The following is a 20,038-nucleotide window of genomic DNA, read 5'->3' as shown; positions in this document are numbered from 1 at the left end:
GGAGTTATTATTGTACGCGTACTGCTGAGTTATTATTAGGTCAAACACCCTGTGGAGAGATGAGAAGTTACACTACGTGATTGGTACACGTGTCCTGATAGTTCTTCGCAACCGTTGGATGACGCGGGCTGCACGTCGATTAAGTGGCGATACGATTTTGAGATCACAGGAATCATCCTTTTGCTCCAAAGGTTTTATCTTTCAGATTGTGAAGCGGAAAACATTCATGTAACTCGACAGTTCCTCTCACTAGAGAATCGTTTTTTTTTTTTGGGGGGTCAAAACTAGAGAATCGATTAGACGACGCGAATTCGAGTATATGCAAGTGGGAAAAAGTGTTGTTGAGAAACAACGCTTGTAAAGAAGGAAATCAATAAATGAGTGAAGAAGGTGTGAGAAATCGAATCGGGAACTCTATGGATGGACCAATAAAATGAAGTATTCATACTACTTTTAGAAAAAACCCAATTGATAATATGTTAATGATTACTACTAATTATATTATAGATTGGAAAATCCTTTTTTGTATACGATAAGAGAGTAATTTTAAACTTTTAATCAAGCGAGTAATATGATAAAGTAGATGGTGATTGATAGTGTAATCATTGATTATTATTTCTAGTATGAGTATTGTGTCCAACGTGAAACACCGATTTTTTTCTTGAGACCTAATTCGATCTTCATAGATTTCTCTAACTATTTTCTTACGAAGTTTTGTTATAGTATCTGAATCTGTCTATGATTTAGGCGGACAGCCCGGCAAATAAACATCTACAGGAATTAGCTTATTGACTCCCTGAATAGTACTATAAGAATCGGTACTGAACATCTCTCCTGTAATTGTACATGCTCCCATAGCAATAACATATTTGGGCTCGAGCATTTGTTCATATAATCTTACTAAAGAATGAGCCATTTTCATTGTTACTTTGACCTCAATTAGTTATAAAGAAAGAAAAAAAAAAACGAGCTTTTGTTCATAATTTCTTAATTTGGTTGATTGCCCGATCTAATTACACGTTAAAAAAATATTTGTTATAGCATCCAGAATCGCCTACGATTTAGGCGAACAACCCGGCAAATAAACATCTACAAGAATTAGCTTATCAACTCCCCGAACAATACTATAAAAATCAGTCTTGAACATTCCTCCTATAATTGTACATGCTCCCTTAGTAATAACATATTTCGCTTCAGGCATTTGTTCATATAATCCCATCAAAGAATGAGCCATTTTCATTGTTACTATGACCTCAATTAATTATAAAGAAAGAAAAAGCAACGAGCTTCTGTTTGTAATTTCTTAATTTGGTTGATTGCTCGATCTAATTACATGTTAAAAAGATATTAGTACCCGATACGGGAAGGGCTTTTCCATCAATGGATGATTCTTCATTTTTATATGATAAGAATGACCTCAACGAACATCCCCCCCCACCCCTCCTTTTCTTTTGGAGTGGGGTGGTGACCTCTGGCAAAGAGAGCTGCCCCTTCCACCTTTGCATGTTTTTTCTTTTTAATTTTTAAGAAAATAGAAAAAGGAAAAGGCAAATAAAAAGAAAAAAAATCAAATAAGGGGAAAAAACAAAAATGCCTTTAAAATCATGTCTTTTTTAGATTTTATGGCCACTTCAAGTTCTTATTCAAAACAAGATTTAACTCATGTCCTTATTTGAAATAAGGTTCATTTTGGAACCTTTATTTAAAAAAATAAGAGCACTTTATGTTCTTTTTTAAAATTTTCCCTTCATACCGACTATACTCATTTTTGAACTTGAGTACAATCATCTGGTTTTTCTCCTCGTGTTTGCATTCCACTGTGATTTACAAAGGGTCATCAAGCAAACTGCTGTTACCATATCTAAATCACAAGATTAGGATATGTTAGGATGGTTAGCCTCTTCAGCTGATGCACATGGCCTGTAGGCAAAGCTATTGGTGGTTACTTGTACACTTGAACTTTGAACTTCACCTTAAGCACACGAACTCACAAAATCTGCTACCCAAGACAAAGTACAACCATATGGGAATACACGTTCATCAACAGCAAGTTGTGCTTGCTTCTAACTCCGACGGGACAACCAGGGGAAAAAAACCCGAAACGCGCACCACCAAGAAAAACGAAAATTTGATATCTGCGTTGTCCAGGGTAAGCAAGCGATATCATGGCCTTAGACAATGGGTTTTTCGCTTAAGCTACAGCAACCGCCTTTTAATGATTTTAATTGGAGTTAATACTATGAAAAATTCTAAAATGGTATATCTATGATAAATTTATCCAACATTAATTTTTGGATCACTAAAAACTCCAAATTAGTACAAGTGTGAATTATTTATCCTTTGTAAATTTCATCAATTTTACCATGAAATTTCTAAGCTAGAGGACACATGGCAATAACTGAGTTGACTTGGCAAGTTCACGTGGAAATTCGAGAGATGAACAAATACATTTCTAGGCATATTTGAGCGGACCTTTTATTAGTGGTGGAGTTTGGTTCATAGAACCTAATGATTGGAAGACTGTTGCCCTTCCTTCGTCAAAAGCACATATTAATAGATAGATTTAATCTTATACTTGCCAAGTCAATTGAGTTAAGGTCATATGTCATTCAACTTAATAATTTCACAGTAAAATTCAACGGAATTTAACATAGGGTAAATGTGTTACGCGTGTACCAATTTAGGGATTTTGATGACGCAAAAATTAATTTGGGATAAATTTGTCACAAGTGTATCGGTTTGTGGTTAAATAACTCAGTTGAATTGGCATGTGTGAGATGCACGATTGAGTTGATCGAGACTTAAATTTCGCTGGAAGCTAACCGAGAATAAATGCGTTTGTACTAATTAAACCTTTGGTGACCCAAAAGTTAGTTTGGGGCAAATTTATCACAAGTGTATCAGTTTGGCATATTTTCACTAAATATTAATCTTACCCAATTGTCGTCATGCACGTGTGAGTTGTATCAAAAAAAAAATTCACATCAAATAGTTGGTGTGATGTAAAATAATTAATGTGTCATAGTTGGTCCATAACTCATAAACTTAAACTTTTGAGTGAATGTGGGTCAATTAGATATGTTGACGGGATCGGACTTGGGCTCTCTCTTGTTGATATCCCCGGTTGAAGCTATCGGGCTTCTATGCAATGCTGGCCTAATGGTAGACTTCATGATTCGGTCTAGAAAAAGATATCAATGATGAAGTTGGGCGTTGGAGATTCAAGTTAAGATAAGTTGATGTAGAATGATACTTGAATTAAGGCAGAGTGAACCTAACACTAAGTTCACACGTGATGGAGAAATTGTTAGGATGCGGGTGTGAGTGAGTTGTTTTATAGAAATTCCACATCGAAGAATCGCTGTGGTGTAGAGTAGTTAATATATTCTAGTTAGTCCATAACTCATTGGTTTAAGTTTTTGAGTGAATGTTGATTTAACTGAATTTGTTGATAAGCTCGGATTTGGGCTCCCTCTTGGCGATCTCTCCATGTGAAGGTATTGGATTTCTGCTGCGTGCTTTTAATAATGGTATCAAATTCGATGGATGATTGGTAGCCTACTTCTAATATATGTTAGTGTTTGGTGAATATCTCAACGAGTGGATCCGGAAAAAGAACAAAGATGAAGTTGGGCGTTAGAGATTCAAGTTGAGATAAATTGATGCAAAATGATATTTGAATTAAGGGGGGACAAATCTAACACTAGAGCTCACACGTGATGGGGAGATTGTTAAGATGCACATGTGAGTTATGTTAGAGAAATTCCACGTCGGAGAGTTGGTGTGGTGTAGAACGCTTAATGGATCATAGTTGGTTCACAACTCATAGGCTTGAGTTTTTGAGTGAATGTGAGTCCAACTTGATATACTGATGGGTTCGGATATAGGCTTCCTCTTGGTGATCTTTCCAAGTGAAAGTATCGGACTTTTGTTGCATGTTCCCAATATTTCGTGATATTAACTCTACCAATTATTAAGCTTCATCGATTTGTGGGGTCAAAGTGATGAATACTTCCAATTTTGATTGCTTGTATATCTCTTGGAAAATCTGATTGGGGGAGGGGGGAGAGAGAGACTTTAGTTTTTGGCCAAAAGAACTTAGCATAACGTTGACCAAAAGAACTTAGCATGACGTAGAAGGCTTGACCTACTTTTTTTTTTTGTTGGTCACGTCTTGACCTACTTCAATGTTGTAGAAAAACAAGTGAGGGCAAGAGCTCCCACGGTACGCAATACTGTTCATTTCGATGACGTCACACAAGATGCACCAATCACCCAACACAAGAAGGATGCGTTTGGGGATATGTCGGCGACTGAGTTGCTTGCGCTCTATCTCCTTATTATTCTTGATTGGTTTATGTAGTTCACGCTTTGCTCTCGTTCTCTATCTCCCAATCACTTTTGCAATGTCCAGTTGACTCCATGCGCTTGATTTCTCACTGATAGATCGTAGACGCAGACATTCTTGGACTATGGAGGTGTTATTTTCCCCAAGTTAGGCATACAAAATGGTTGTACAAACTCGTGCAGCCATGAGCATTCCGTGCGTGCCATGAGTCATGCCCATTTATTGAACAACTATAAAGTAAGGGTTTGTTTAGTAACGTCTCTGAATTTATGTTTTTCTATTCTTTTATTTCTCGGAATAGAAGAAGAAAAAGAACCTATTTATGACCTATGTACGTTAATTGATTTTTTGTTTTCATTTCCTGTAACATAAACAATGTCATTTTAGAAAAACAAGCTCAGTGTAACATAATGCTCGTCTTTATAACCACGAGTTTACCGCTGGTCACCACCCCCCCCGGCTGGTCACCGTTGGTCCTCGATTGCGCTTATCGTTGCCGGTCGCTCCCGCTGCCCACGCTAGCGTCGGCGCCACCCGCTGCCGCTTCCAATGACATTTTTATAATTAAATAAAAAAAAATGGGAGTAGAAATTTTTAGGGTCGTACTAAATGCATTCCTGTTCTTTTTCTATTCTAAGAATATAAATTTTGTGCAGTTACCAAACAGATTCTTCTGTTCAGAAATTGTTCTTGGGAAAATAATATAAAGAAATCATTTCTGCTTAGACATTGTTTCCAGAAACAAATACGTTACCATGTGGACCCTAAACATCTAGCTGCATGAGTCTTGTTTGTTTTGCGTTCTCGGTGACTCCTAAAGTTACTCTGCAGGGACTATTGTTAGCGAGTCGCCTGAGTTATCTCCCACTAGGTTCATTAAAACCTTATATTTGACCAAGTAATTGACTGTTTGCTGGGACTATGACAAATCCTAATTCGAATAGCAGGTGTCTCCCGCACATATTAACCTTGTGGACCATGTCTATTATCCTATAGGTGAAGCCTTACTCGATACATATGAACAGGGTGGTTTGTTTATATTTGTAGGATAAGTGTGTTAGAAGTTTTAAAACTTGTCACGAAAGTTTCGAGTCATAAAAGTTTCAAAAAGTGAAATTAAGTCCTAAAACTTGCCTGAAGGTGCAATCGAATCCTAAAACTTTCCAAAAGTGCAATCGAGGCCTAAAACTTTAAAAAAATGCAATCGAGATTGGTGAAATCGACTCCTTTTGTTAATTATACATTTTGAAATTTTTAGGACTCGACTTCATTTTTGTGACAAATTTTATGATTTTTATCGTACCTTTTAAATTTTTTAGCATTCGAATGCCCTTTTTCGACAAATTTTAGGACTAGATTGTACTTTTTGAAAGTTTTAGGGCTTAATTGCACTTTTGTAACAAGTTTTAGAATTTTCAGTGCACTTATCTCTATATTTATAGAAATTAATCTATCCGTGAGGTAAGGATAGCCCATGTGGTAAGAAATTTGCATATTTGATACTTCGCTAATACTCTGAGGCCAAATGAATAGCTTCTATGTTATCAATAAAATTAACTTTGCGTTTTAATTTGAACATGCGAGCTAATGGTTTGCTACATCAAGTGCACATCACACATGATGTGATATTGACATGCAAGTTTTTGTTAATCAACTATAAAATTTAGCGTTGTATTTTGTTCAATCAAAGGAATTATTCAATACCTACACTAACTTGGGATACAATTCTGGGCATTGTCTGGTGGAGACAAAACACTAAAGCATTTGAAGACCTGAGTAAGGCACTCAAAACCTTATAAAATTCCCCAGGATCATTTTCTCACTCTATCTACTTTTTTTTTTTTCTATAAAGGGCGAAGTGCTCAAGAATTCTAAATGAACCATATCCTCGCTTATCAGCCAGCAAGAAACCTCCAAAAGTTCTAAATATATTGCAATTATGTTAATTCAGTTTTAAATTTTTTTTTTGTCAATTGAGTCATGTACCTTTTGCATTTTTCTATTGTATTTCATTTGCCTGGTTGGCAATGATGTGGCGCCATGATGCTAATATGAATAATTTTAAATAATTTTTCTTGTTTTTCTTCCCACTTTGGCTGGTGAACTGTGGCTGATGAGGGTCCTCGGAGCTCCCCGATCACTCGATGAGGACATCATGGTCACCGGCTAGGGCAGCCTCACCTGTGGCTAGCAAGGCCGTGGCCACCTTTGCCCAGATCTAGGCGAGGCCAGCCTCACCTAACTCGGGTGAAGGCGGCCATGGCCTCGCCAACCGCAGACGAGGCCGCTTTCGCCGCGACCGGCAAGGCAAGGGCAAGGCCACCCTTACTCGTGATCGCAATGGCCTTGTCTAGAGATCGGTGAGCTCCGGCAACCCTCGCCGGCCACAATGTGAAGAAAAAAGAAAGAAAGAGAAAGAAAAGAAAAAAAGATATTAATATAATATTAAAAATCATACATGTCAATGTCGGCTGGCCAAATAGATTATGGAACTCAATTGATAAAAAAGAAATAGGATTAAATGTGCATGCGGCCAGCGAGGCCATGACAAGGCTCGGTGAGGGTTTCGTGGCCCTCACCCAATGGCTAGCAAGCTCCAAGGACCCTTGCCGGCCACAATGGGCAGAAATAAAAAGAAAGAGAGTAAAAAGGAAGGAAAAAAATTAAACAACGTCGACCAGCTAAATGGAATAAATTGGCATAAATGCAAAATTTTTATGGCTCAATCAACAACAAAAAAAGTTTAAAACTGAATTAGTACAATCGCAATAGACTTATGATTTTTTTGATAATTTTCCCGTCGGTTCACCCTTCGTTATATAAAGAAAAAACTCGTTGACGCAACAACTGCCTTTTATTTTCAATTCCTTTTCCAATTCATGGATTGGTTTAGGAATCATACAAGCAATTTTCATCACCGAGAGAGACAGAAAGGTAGCGTTACTTGCTTACCAAAGCCTGATTTAGCAGTTCTAAAAGTGTTTACTAATCTTTTGGAGTTAGTGTATTTGGTTCTGTACATGAAAAGAGAACCTCACTATCAGTATCAGCATCTTTTAACTATTTAGGCTTAGTTTGGATATTATACTTTGTGTTTCGTCATTCAGTCATGTCCTTTTAAGTCTCACTTGAAGATCCAAAAATGACACTCCACGGTACCGATTGTTCTCGTGATATACGCAATCAATATTTTTTAAATTAAGTTATTTCCTAAGCATGCTTAACAATTGTAACAGTGCACCTGTTTAATAAATTGATATTATAATCTAGTCATTTATTATCTTGAATCTATTAATAATTGCTTATACTGTTAATATAGGTCAACAATTGTAATGTATGGAACTATCAACTGTTGTTTCTACTTTTAGTACTTACTATATATTACCTATTATTAATGAGGTTTTTTTACCGACAGGATTCTCGGAAAAACTAAACCGTAATTACTTAAAAAGGGATCGGGGACCCGTATTAAGCAGCCAATTTGGAAGTTATGCAGCTTTTCAATGCACTAACCACTCTTACGTTGCATGTAACCTATATTTTGAAAGTTAAGCTACTCTAATCTAAGTATGCTTGACGAATGCATGCCGGGATGACCCTAAGTAATATGATACTTTCAAAGTTAAATTATTCAATTCCCAGTGAGAATTGGCTCAAAAGAGCTACATTGAAATTTTTGCATAAAGATTCAAAGACTAAATTGGCAAAGTTAGAAAGTTTGGGATTGAATTAGTAGACATATCCTTCAAACTGCACTGTTGCACTTGAATCCGAACCCAAAAGAGATTTGCCATGTCCTATTGCCTTTTCTAATCCTTCTTTGGGCCTCCGAATAGGCCAATTCGTACCGTAGTGAGCTACTCAACGTGTTCCCGAACCGGTATAGAGTCATTCGTGAGGGCTCCATGTGCCAATCAGTGAGCTCCAGGTTCTTCTCTATCTCGTTGAACTGCTCGGCCTCCGGCATTGATGCAAAAGTGCTGGAAGGCCAGCTTGAAGTCGGGAATGTATGGCCTAATCTTCATCTTGAACACCTTCCTCGCGACCAAGGTAGTCAAGAACAAGAGCTGCTCCGACAATGGGAGCACTGACGGGCTGAGGGTCGTGATGTTGGTCTTCAGGGCTTCCCCGGCAACCTCCATCAAGTCCTTGGAGAGCAACACGCCGACTATCTTCTTCTTGTCCTCTCACTGGAACACGCAGCCATAGCTCTTGTCTTCCGAGCCTTTGTGGGTGTGCACAGTGTGGATGAGCTGGTACTAGGAGCGCCGGCGGTCATAGGACCGGTTAGAGAGGAAGATCGCAGCGCCGCCCATCCTGAAGAGGCAGTCATGACAAGCACTGACCGGTCATTGCCGAAGTACCAGTTGAGGGTGATGCTCTTGATGCTCACCACTAGGGCATAAGAGTTAGGTTGTACCTAGTGATTGATTCATAGAGAAGTAACAAGATCAGGCAGAAGTTTCATTTTCATGAGACCAAAATTAAATTTCCCTATCATTGCTGAGGGCAAGCAAGAACATGAGAACTCTCTTTCCTAGCTTCTGTGGCACAATGAATCTTGAATTGACTCATCAGCGGATCACTTTGTTCGACGTCATCTAGGTTTCGAGGGTTCCGAGTTCAAACCACTGACCAACTCCCACTTCCCAACCACTCACCAACTCCCACTTCCCAACCAACCAAAGCGTAAACAAGGGCAAGACAATACTTGAAGTTCTACTGTTTGCACTACCTAAATAAGTTGGTTTTCCTTTTGTCATGGTTCTGATTTTGATGATATATTTTTAAATTACGTGTGCATTTGGTTGGGGGAAAACCCCATGGAAAAGGAAAGTGCTTTCTCGGAAATCATTTTCCAAAAAACGGTTTTGTTTTCTTTCGATTGCTTATAGGTTACCAAAAATGTTTTATAGTGTTTGTTCTCATTTGTGAAATGAGTTCAATCTCATGATTTTATTTGAGGTATAAAATAATCAAAATTTTGGATATTTTTATTTTTGTATTTTTTTATTTTTGTATTTTTTTTTTCTTGTTATTTTTGTCTTTTTCTTCTTCCTCTGCCGGTTGCCGGGCCTTGGCAATGGCCAGCGAGGTCAAGCTTGCTACGCGGTTGGTGAGGTCGAGCCTCATCAAGATCCGGCGAGCTTAAGCTCGCTGGATATGGTGAGGCTCGACCTCATGTGGCCATATCACTGGCCGTTGAGGCTCGGCAACCAACAACCGAAGAAGAAAAAAATATATAATAAAAATATTAAAAATTTGAGAGGATCAATTTCAAAAAATGTTTTCACTTCTTTAAATTGGGGAATTCACTGTTCTAATTTTATGCATGAATTTTCGTTGATCGAAAAGTGTTTTTCGTTGTCTAAGTCATTTTCAAAAAACCAAAGTACCAAACGGGTGAAAATCCGAAAAATCAATTTCGGCAAAACATTTTCACTCAAACAAACACACCCTACATGCCACACTACCAACATAAAATGGCCTGCTATTCAATAGTGAACCTAATAAAATTCCCGTCACCCAACTTATAGATAGCATTTCGTCCGTCGATGGAAGTTTTCATTCCTTGTTTGCTTGGATAACAATTAGGGCGTTGTTCAATAAAAGTTTCCGATTATATATTATACTTTGAAGAATAGAAAAACAGAGAGAAAAATAAATGAAAACTGTAATAACTGCTTAGCAAGGTCGACAGAAATCAATCCAGCGCTGCAGCCCATCCTACCAAGCTTATAGCTCAACACATTCCCTCTGAACTTGTAGTGGTTCACGACCATCGCCGGCAGCGACAGCGTCGGGTTGAACAAGCTGCAGTTCACGACCAGGATCCCTATCTCCTTGGCCTTGACCCCAGTCTTGGCCAGCAGCTGGCCAACCGCCCCGAACATGACGATCTCAGCCTCCGCCCGCGCTTCTTCCATGCACTGGTTTGGTGGGACCCGGAGCACGGCCTCAGGCACGGACATGACCTCTCGAGGATCCGCCGCTGGAAAGCAAGGTTCTCCTCGGTGAAGGTAGTTGTGAGCTCCGTCCGCTCCATGAACGTCTCGCGGGTGCATATCTGGGCCGGGCCATGCTTGTAGCAGGCGAAGTCGACGAGGTAGACTTTCCTGGCTTGGGTCATGGAGTAGAGAGTGACTAGAAACATCATGAGGGTCAAGCACAGGACAACGGCGACGAGGTTGAACCTGAGGTGGTCCCCACAGCTGGGCCAGGTCTCCGGCCGTGAGGGTCGAGAGGTGGGGGGAAGAGATGCCGAGGAGTGGCACAAGGAGTGAGTACATGGCGTTGGAGATGAGGTAGCGGTAGCGGAGCTTCACGTGCTTGAGTTTCACAGAAGAGAGGAAGTTTGGGAGGTTGTGGTTCGATGGTCTGTTCGAGTCTTGGCTTCGAGGTTCGACTGAGATGGGGACTGTCTGATCTGGGTTTTGTCGACTCATCCGTTCTTGTTGTTCGGCCATTTCCGCGGACAAGATTTTTGCAGCTTCGGGGGTTTCTTGTGTGACTATTTCAGAGGGGTTTCCTGAAGAATAACAAAGGACGAGAACTTAGTGTTTCAAAACCAAACGGAGGGAATGGTAGAGAGAGAGAGAGAGAGAGAGAGAGATATGCTTCTCTCACAGTACTATAAAAAATGGTATAATATCAACTGCAAATCTACATGCCACCATCGTATGTTTTGTACAGAACACTCATTGATGGGGAGAATAAATGATAATACTTCAAAATGTTAAACTAGCAGCTTGCTTACAAGAATAATAGCTTGTGAAAGACTATGGACTTGAATTTGATCACACTATTTTTGGTGTGGCAATTTGTATTATATTTATATCATGTACATGAACGGGAAAATCACAATTGAAAAGATTTTACGAAAGGTAAGAATCCACAATATTTTCACAAATCATGGAAGATTTACTCTATCAATGAAATTGGCACAAATCATGGAAGATTGGCTCTATCAGCGAAATCAGCACAAATCATGGAAGATTTGCTTTAACACACCCCCTCAAGAGAAACGGTGGCGGTGTCATTGTGAGCTTGTTGCGTATAACAAGAAATCGGGATATGGATAAAGGCTTTGTCATGGCATCAACCGTTTGCACCTGTTTAGGAATGAAGCGAACTTCCAATTGCTTCTTCTTGAATAAACCATGACCAAAATGATAGTTAATTTCTAGTGCTTGGTTGGTGCATGGAAGATGGGGTTTGCAACCATATATGTTGCCCCATTATCACAAAGAACAAGTGGTGATTGAGGAAGATTATATCAAAGATCTCGAAGGAGTTGTAATAGCCATATTAATTCGGAGGTTGCATTAGCCACCACTTTGTATTCCGATTCAGATCTGGATCGAGCAACGGTTGGTTGCTCTTTAGAACTCCAAGAAGCCGAGTTGGGACCAAAATAAATACAAAAGCCACTAGTAGACTTTAAGTCATTAAGGCCGTCGACCCAATTAGCATCTGTAAAGGCAGTAAGGGTCAATTGGTGCATAGAACGCAAGGTAATCCCATGACGAATAGTGACTTTGAGATAGCGCAAAATTCGTTTGACGGCTGAGCAATGATCTACAGTTGCATAATGCATGAATTGGCACACTTTATTGACAACAAAGGATATATCCGACCTGGTAAGAGTGAGGTATTGTAGTGCTCCAACCGTACTTCGATATGTTGAGGCATTAGTCAATGGTTCAACACTTTTCTTTGAAAACTTAAAAGACGAGGGAGTCATAGGCGATGAGTAAGGTTTTGCATCGACCATACTTGTGCGAGTGAGAAGAGCAGTAGCATAATTAGATTGAGTGAGGGACAACCCAATAGAGGATCTATGGGCTTTGATGCCAAGAAAGTAAGATAGATTTTCCAAATCGGTGATTGCAAACTCAATGCCAAGTTGAGTGATTAGTTCGGTGATGGAGGAGGTAGAGCTCCCAGTAATGATGACATCGTTAACATAGATGAGAAGAATTAGAATATGGTCATATTATGTTGAATGAATAATGAATAGTCGGCAATGAAGGCCACGAATTAGATAGATAATAAGTATAAACTTAATCGAGAAAACCAGGCTCTTAGAGCTTTTTAGCCCATATAGAGCTTTCCCAAGACGACATTGATGGCTAGGATAACGCAAATCAACAAATCCTTAGGGTTGCTTCATGTTGACTTTCTCTTTAATGGTATCATGAAGAAATGCATTCTTGATGTTCAATTGGCATAGAAACCGGTTATATGTAACGGCTAAGGAGAGAACAACTCAAATCATTGTCGATTTGATTATTGGGCTAAAATTTTCATCATAGTCTAAGCTAACCTGTTGAATAAAGCCAAAAACCATCATGATAGCATGACCCTTTAATGTTCCTACACATAGGACAATTGTACAGTTCAAACCATTTGCTCACCAAAGGTATTTTTGTCCCATGTCATAAAACAAGAGACAATTGTCTATCCTAGGGTGAGCGAAAGGAACCGACTAGACCGAATTGGCTAGTTCAATCTAGTTCTCAATTTTGTAAAGTTGGAATCGATAATTATTAGTTTGATTCCCGTTCTAGAGGTGGAATCGCCCACCCATACCATCTGGATCCAATCGACTATTTTTTTAAATTTTGATTTTATTTCTTAAAAATTTTTAAATAAACCGTTAAGCTCTTCCCTAACAATACTGTCGGGGACGATACAATCTTAACTGTAGATCCATATACCATTACCGCATATTTTACATAAAGCATTCATTGATTGAGAGATCATGTGGTAAGAAATAACTAGTAGTACTATCAGACGGATTTCACTTGGAAAAGAAAATGTTGTAAGATAATCTAAAGACTGAATGTCCCGATTATAGATTATGAAACAAAATCACGTATAATCAGAATCGAATGCGGAAACGTAAGGACTCTTTACTTACCTCCAACCATTGATGAAAACGATTGACAAATTGAAATTCGCGGAGCGTTAAACGATCGACGATGGGTGCTTCTAACCAATTGCTCTCTCTATGCGATGGTGTGTGTTTACCGTAGAAACGTATGTTCCGTATATACGTTTGAATGAAAACTAATGATAGAGGGTTTGGCTTAGATGACCCTTTTATATTCTCCCCTTCGGATAACGTCGTCCATCAAGACGTTATCGTAATCTTTGGGCGTCGTGACTCTTGAGCGAGAACAGTTATCACTCAAGTTAATGCGATCAATAAACGTTAATGAAATAATCAAATGTGAAATCAAATGTGGGATCACATTATCTATAAAATATTATAACAAATGTTCCATAGTAATGGATTCAGGTCCATAACCATGGGTCCCTTAGAATCGTACGTGAGAGTTTCCTACTTCATACGGCTCATCGTTCAATTCTTGTGATGTCCCAATAAAAATCACTACACGTTTGGCTTTTCTGTTAGGCTAGTAGTTTCCTAATTAACAGGGGTATTTCTACACATTTAAAACGTGAATTTGCGTTTCAAGCACATGCAACCAATTTCAGGCACTTCTAATCCGGTCCTCGATTTAGAAACTAGGAACCGATCTCTTCGATCCAGTTCCTAATTCCAAGTTGGACCGGACCGGATCGGGAACCGATCAATCTTAGTCTACCCAACCAAAATAAATTAACATCTGACTTTTGAACTTATGGATTTTCGACTTCAATTAGGTTTCTAGGTTAGTTGTTACATTGCAACTACTAAGGAGTCGACAGGCGAATGTAAAGTTCGAAGTCTCAATTTAACTATTCAATATAGGTGAGCCACACAATATAAGCAATCCAGCTATAGACCGGTCATATGGACAATTACAAAGCTAAATGCACACTTCTTCGAGGAATCGATTCCAGGCGAAGAATAGTTTAATCTTGAGTAGTTTTGGAATGATGCTTGTGCATAAACACAAGGTAAAATGATTATTAAGGTTCTGCGTACCCTTCAGAATGAACCTTGCCTATATGGCCAAAATCCCGATCGATGCGCTTATTTCACGGTAGATCCAATGGACGCCACTTTCGGAACATGGATGGGGAACTCGTGAATCTCGTCCATCCATGGGTTCTTCTCCTTCGTCGGGTCGACAGTCCTCAGCGCCCGCCATACTGCGCTGTTGCACTTGAATCCGGACCCAAAAGCGATCTGCCATGTCCTATCGCCTTTCCTAATCCTTCCTTTGGCCTCTGAATAGGCCAATTCGTACCACAATGAGCTACTCGACGTGTTCCCGAATCGGTATAGAGTCATTCGTGATGGCTCCATGTGCCAATCGGTGAGCTCGAGGTTCTTCTCTATCTCGTCGAGAACAGCTCGGCCTCCAGCGTGGATGCAAAAATGCTCGAAGGCCAGCTTGAAGTCGGGAATGTATGGCCTAATCTTCATCTTGAACACCTTCCTCGCAACCAAGGTCACGAAGAACAAGAGCTGCTCCGACATCGGAAGCACTAACGGGCCGAGGGTCATGATGTTGGTCTTTAGGGCTTCCCCGGCTACCGCCATCAAGTCCTTGGAGAGCGACACGCCGATTATCTTCTTCTCATCCTCTCGCTGGAACACGCAGCCGTAGCTCTTGTCATCCGAGCCTTTGTGGGTGCGCACGGTGCGGATGAGCTGGTACTTGGAGTGCCGGCGGTCAGAGGACCGGTTGGAGAGGAGGATCGCTGCGCCGCCCATCCGGAAGAGGCAGTTCGTGACCAGCATCGACCGGTCATTGCCGAAGTACCCGTTGAGGGTCATGCTCTCGATGCTCACCACTAGGGCATAAGAGTTAGGATGCACCTAGTGATTGATTCGTAAGAGAAGTAATAAGATTAGGCCGAAGTTTCATTTTCATGAGACCAAATTCCCTAGGGAGAAAACCTGGAAACTTTTGCACCTAGTAGATAGAACAGATAGTAAATCTAGAATGCACAAAGCTTATTTTCTGCTCGGTTGTCATACATCGGAGTCATAAATGCGAAAAGTCCTGTTTCAATGATAGCTAAGCCAAATATACCATTGGCTTTATCGCTCTCTGTCCTGCTTATTGCATTGATCGCTACATATTTGAAGGTACGAACAGATATTGTTGGGAGTTGATCAATTTAAGGCTCTAGCTCACAGAAAAGTCGCTATCCTAAGCCACCGATCTCGTGAATTCATTGCGGATGGCAGGCAAGAACATGTGGTAAGGACAAGAACTCTCTTTCCTAAATCCGGGGCACGATGAATCTTGGATTGACTTATTGGCTAAGTAGCATCAATACCAATACCAATACTAATACGCGACACGATACGAAACGACATGCCGGCATGAATTTTTTAAAAAATAGAGAATTTCGACACGTTGGGACACGTTGTATATTAAATGTATATTTTTTTAGATAAATGATAAATTTTCATGTATATATAAAAATATTAGGAGTGAGTTTCTTCTCTTCTTCCGTTAAGGATTCACAATTAGTTTTTTTTTGTTTTTGATTGGCTATGTATATGACTTCAATATATATATTTTTTTTATAAATTTCATTTTGACCCTTAATTTATTGAAAATGCTTGAAATTGATCCGGTGCGTGTTGAAATAGCGTATCGAGATGCTGGACTAACGTATCGCTAGCGTGTCTCAAACACCGACCACATATCGATCGCATGTTGAAAAATGTCAAAGTGTCGAAGACAACACGATACGAAAACACCACGAAGAGCATCGGTGCTTCCTAACTTATCGGTAGATCAATTTGTTCGACGTCATCTAGGTTTCGAGGGCTCCGAGTTCAAACCACTCACTAACTCCCACTTCCCAACCATCCAAAGCGTGAACTAGGGAAAGATAATACCTGAAGTTTTACTGTCCGCACAACCTAAATAAGTTAGGTTTTTTTTTTGTCATGATTCTATTTTTGATGGAATGTTTTTAAATTACGGGTGCGTTTGGTTGGAGGGAAACCTCCGTCACTAATGATTTGTTTTTCCTTTTCTTGGTGATAAGTTACCGAAAACGTTTTTTGGTGTTTGATTATCCTTTGAAAAATAATTTCAATCTCATGATTTTACCCGAGGAAAAAAAAAAAACAAAATTCATATTTTTAAATACATTTTTATTTTTTTCTTGTTCTTTTTATCTTTTTCTTCCTCCACCGGTCGTTGAGCCTTAGTGATGGCCGGCAACCAGCCACAGGAGGTCAACCTCACCAGGCAGCCAGCAAGGTTGAGCCTCCCCAGGATCTGGTGAGGCTTGACCTCATGAGGCTAGTTGCTGGCCATCGCAGAGGCTCGATGACAGATGGCTGAAGAAGAAAAAGAAAATAAATAAAAAATTAAAAAATTAAAAATTCGAGATGAATAATTCTAAAAAGTATTTTCATCTCTTCGGATTGGAAAATTTATTTTCTTAATTTTATGCATGAAGTTTTCGTTAATCGGAAAGTGTTTTCCGTTGACTAAGTCATTTTCGGCGAACCAAACGGGTTAATAACTAATTCGTGAAAAACACTTTTACTCAAACAAGCACACCTTGCATAATACACTATATCAACATAAAATGGCTTGCTATTCAATAGTGAACCTAATAAAATTCCTATCACCCGACTTACATGTAGCATTTCGTCCGTCGATGAAAGTTTTCATTCCTTGTTTGCTTGGATCACAACGAGGGCGTTGTTCATAAGAAGTTCCTTCTATATATTATACGTTGAAGAACAGAGAAAAAGGAAAAGAGAAACAAAACCTGTAACAACTGCTTAGCAAGGTCGATAGAAATCAATCCAGTGCTGCAACCCATCCCGCCAAGATTGTAACTCAACACATTCCCGCTGAGGTTGTAGTGGCTCACGACCATCGCCGACAGCGATGGTGTGGGGTTGAACAAGCTACAGTTCACGACCAGGATCCCTATGTCCTTGGCCTTGACCCTAGTTTTGGCCAGCAGCTGGTCGACCGCCCCGAACATGATGGCCTCAGCCTCTGCCCGCGCTTCTTCCAAGCACTGGTTTGGTGGGACCTGGAGCAAGGCCTCAGGCACGTATGTCCGCTGTCCGAGCCCGGACCGCTCGAGGATCCGCTGCTGGAAAGCGAGGTTCTCCTCGGTGAAGGCAGTCATGAGCTCCGACCGCTCCATGAAGGTCTCGCGGGTGCATATCCGGGCCGGGTCAGGCTTGTAGCAGGCGAAGTCGACAAGGTAGACTTTCCTGGGTCGGGCCATGGAGTAGAGAGTGACCAGAAACACCATGAGGGTCGCGCAGAGGACAACGGCGACGAGGTTGAACCTGAGCTGGTCCCAGAGCTGGGCCAGGTCTCTGGCCGTGAGGGTCGAGAGGTGGGCGGAGGAGATGCCAAGGAGTGGCACGAGGAGTAAGTACATGGCGTTGGAGATGAGGTAGTGGTAGCCAAGCTTGACGTACTTGAGTTTCACAGGCAAGAGGGAGTTTCTGAGGTTGTGGTACGATGGCCTGTTCGAGTCTTGGCTTCGAGGTTCGACTGAGATGGCCATTTCTGCAGAAGGACAAGATTTTTCAGCTTCAACTTCTGGGGTTGCTCTTGGTTGTGTGTCTTCTTCAGTGGGGTTTCCTGAAGAATAAAAAAGGACGAGAACTTATTAGCAATGCATGGGGAAGATTGGGGAGCATTTGGGGGTGAATTTAAAGAGAGTGCGTGGTGAACGTAGAGGAGCTATTGATACGCGTATTGCTGAGATTACTTATGGAAAAACAAAAGAGGACGGTATCGTCATTTTTTGAAAAATGACGGTGACATCCTGACCCTACGCTCATCTGTAATATTCATGGCACATTCCAATTGTGTGGTCAGTACGGTCATCCCATTAATTAACATTAGGTCAAACACCAACGGAGAGACGTGGAGTTTTTACCATGTGTAATCTGGTACACGTGTCCAGCTAGTGTGTGGCAACCATTGGACGACAAGGGCCCCACGTTGATGAAGTGGAAAACAAACCGTTTGAGATTACAAGAATAATAGTTTGCTCCCAAAGTTTGAATATGAAGTGATAAACAGGTTTATATATCTTGACAAGCGAGCTCCGCGGGAAACGTGTTGCTAAGAAACTATGCTTATAAAGAAAATGAGTGAGGAATCGGATTGAGAACTCTATGGATAGATGAGGTTGCCCAATGTCCCCATTCTTCTTAGGAGCACGAGGAACCTAAATGTTGAGTGGCTGTTATGGCTATGTGTCGCGACCTTCCCAAAGATGAACCCATGAAAGGAAATTAAGGGATTACTCGGCCAAAGACTTAGCTAGGATTCTTTCAAGCCAATATCACTTTTGGGTTTTGATTCAATCAAATTAACATACAATTTAATTCAATTAGGAGTTGCCACTAATTTATTGTAGATCGATAAAAGTAACCCAAGTAAAATGCGGGAGAACATCTTACTTCTGCAAATCGAGGGTTCATGGATATGAAATTTGGTTATGCTATATCAATCTAACACCATTTCAGTACATTTTCAACAATATTTAGCAGACAATCTTGGCAAGTTTTAATCCTAAGCCACTAACTTGCAATGGTTGATCATGCCGGGCTCATTAGTGGCATAGGATAAATTGATCAAAACTTGAGAAAATACACCAAAAAAATGTTAGATTAATCTAACGTAACCAAGTTTCTGAATACATTGAATCTCTGGTTGTTATGAGTAAAATGCACTCCCCCATTTTACTTGGGTTATTGGGTATTTAATCGACTCGTAACCCATTAGTAGCGGCTCCAAATGATAAGATAGATTGCATAATTAAATTGAGTACCAAGTTGTGATCGGTAAGGTTTGAGAGAGCTTGCGCTAAACGTGAGCCATTGCCCCGCAAGAGGAACCTTCATTCCTATTTAGTAATCCACTACCATTGAACTTGAATAAGATAATTGGAATAAATTTATCCAAGGATTCCAATCCTAAATAGGAGTCGTCACTAGCCTATTGGGGCCGGCTAGTAGCCAAGTGAGGTACGGAAGTATACCTCACCTCCTACACAAAGTACAAGTAGCTATTGGATGTGCTATGACTTTTTACAACCGTCCAATTGTTACTGAGGTTTTTGCTTTTGTTCAGTACATAATGATTGAAGCTAACCCGAAACCGGAGATCGACTTGATTACACTAATTGTCTAATTAGTGCTCTTTCGATATCCTAACTTGATTGATTTGTCATATAAATGATTTGGACGATCTTTGATCTTTTTATTAACCTAGGCCACTGAATGATGTCCATGCATGAGTACACGATTAGAAAAAGTAAAATAATCACAAACATACAATAAATGTAAAGTGCATGAGAGTAAACTCGATAAAGGCAAATCCAAAGTAAGTCCAGCTTCTTACCTAAAAGATTAATATGCTAAACTCATATCGACAGTGCTCGCTAAAATCTTTAAACTAGATGCATGCTAACCAAAGAAAATTAAGCTAATGCTCCGTTCGTTTCAAGGAAAATATGACCTTTCTGGAAAATGTTTTCAAGGAAGTCATTTTCTAGGAAAATGACTTTCTTTTCCGATGTTTGGCAAAAACTTGAAAAAGCTCTGTAAAATGTTTTCCGCCGTTTGGTAAAGAAATTGACAAAACTAAAGTAAAAGCATGCTATATACTTCAGGTCATATAGCCTAGTCCTTGACAGTGTTAGGGGATTTTCCTAATTTATATCATTGATGATAAATTCCATGAAGCAGTAGCACTAGAAGTGCATTCTCGAGGT

At 40.0% G+C, this 20,038-nt stretch overlaps 1 protein-coding gene and 1 pseudogene across 1 annotated transcript in view; both read right to left on the bottom strand.

The window, feature by feature from the left end:
- Window positions 1-10,835, bottom strand: part of LOC115748781 (3-ketoacyl-CoA synthase 11-like) — a 30,607-nt gene extending 19,772 nt beyond the window's left edge. Inside the window, exon 1 of the mRNA XM_030685400.2 lies at window positions 10,717-10,835. Within this exon, the coding sequence (XP_030541260.1) occupies window positions 10,717-10,815 (99 nt within the window). The 5' untranslated portion in view covers window positions 10,816-10,835. The remainder of the gene's footprint in view (window positions 1-10,716) is intronic.
- A 3,468-nt stretch (window positions 10,836-14,303) lies between these two features.
- On the bottom strand, window positions 14,304-18,141 carry LOC115748783 (annotated as a pseudogene).
- Between the last annotated feature and the right edge of the window lie 1,897 nt (window positions 18,142-20,038).

The sequence above is a fragment of the Rhodamnia argentea genome, chromosome 1 (assembly GCF_020921035.1).
Source record: "Rhodamnia argentea isolate NSW1041297 chromosome 1, ASM2092103v1, whole genome shotgun sequence".
Classification (NCBI taxonomy): Eukaryota; Viridiplantae; Streptophyta; class Magnoliopsida; order Myrtales; family Myrtaceae; genus Rhodamnia; species Rhodamnia argentea.
The sequence above is the reverse complement of the archived record's forward strand: the minus strand, read 5'-3'. Positions and strand labels throughout refer to the sequence as shown.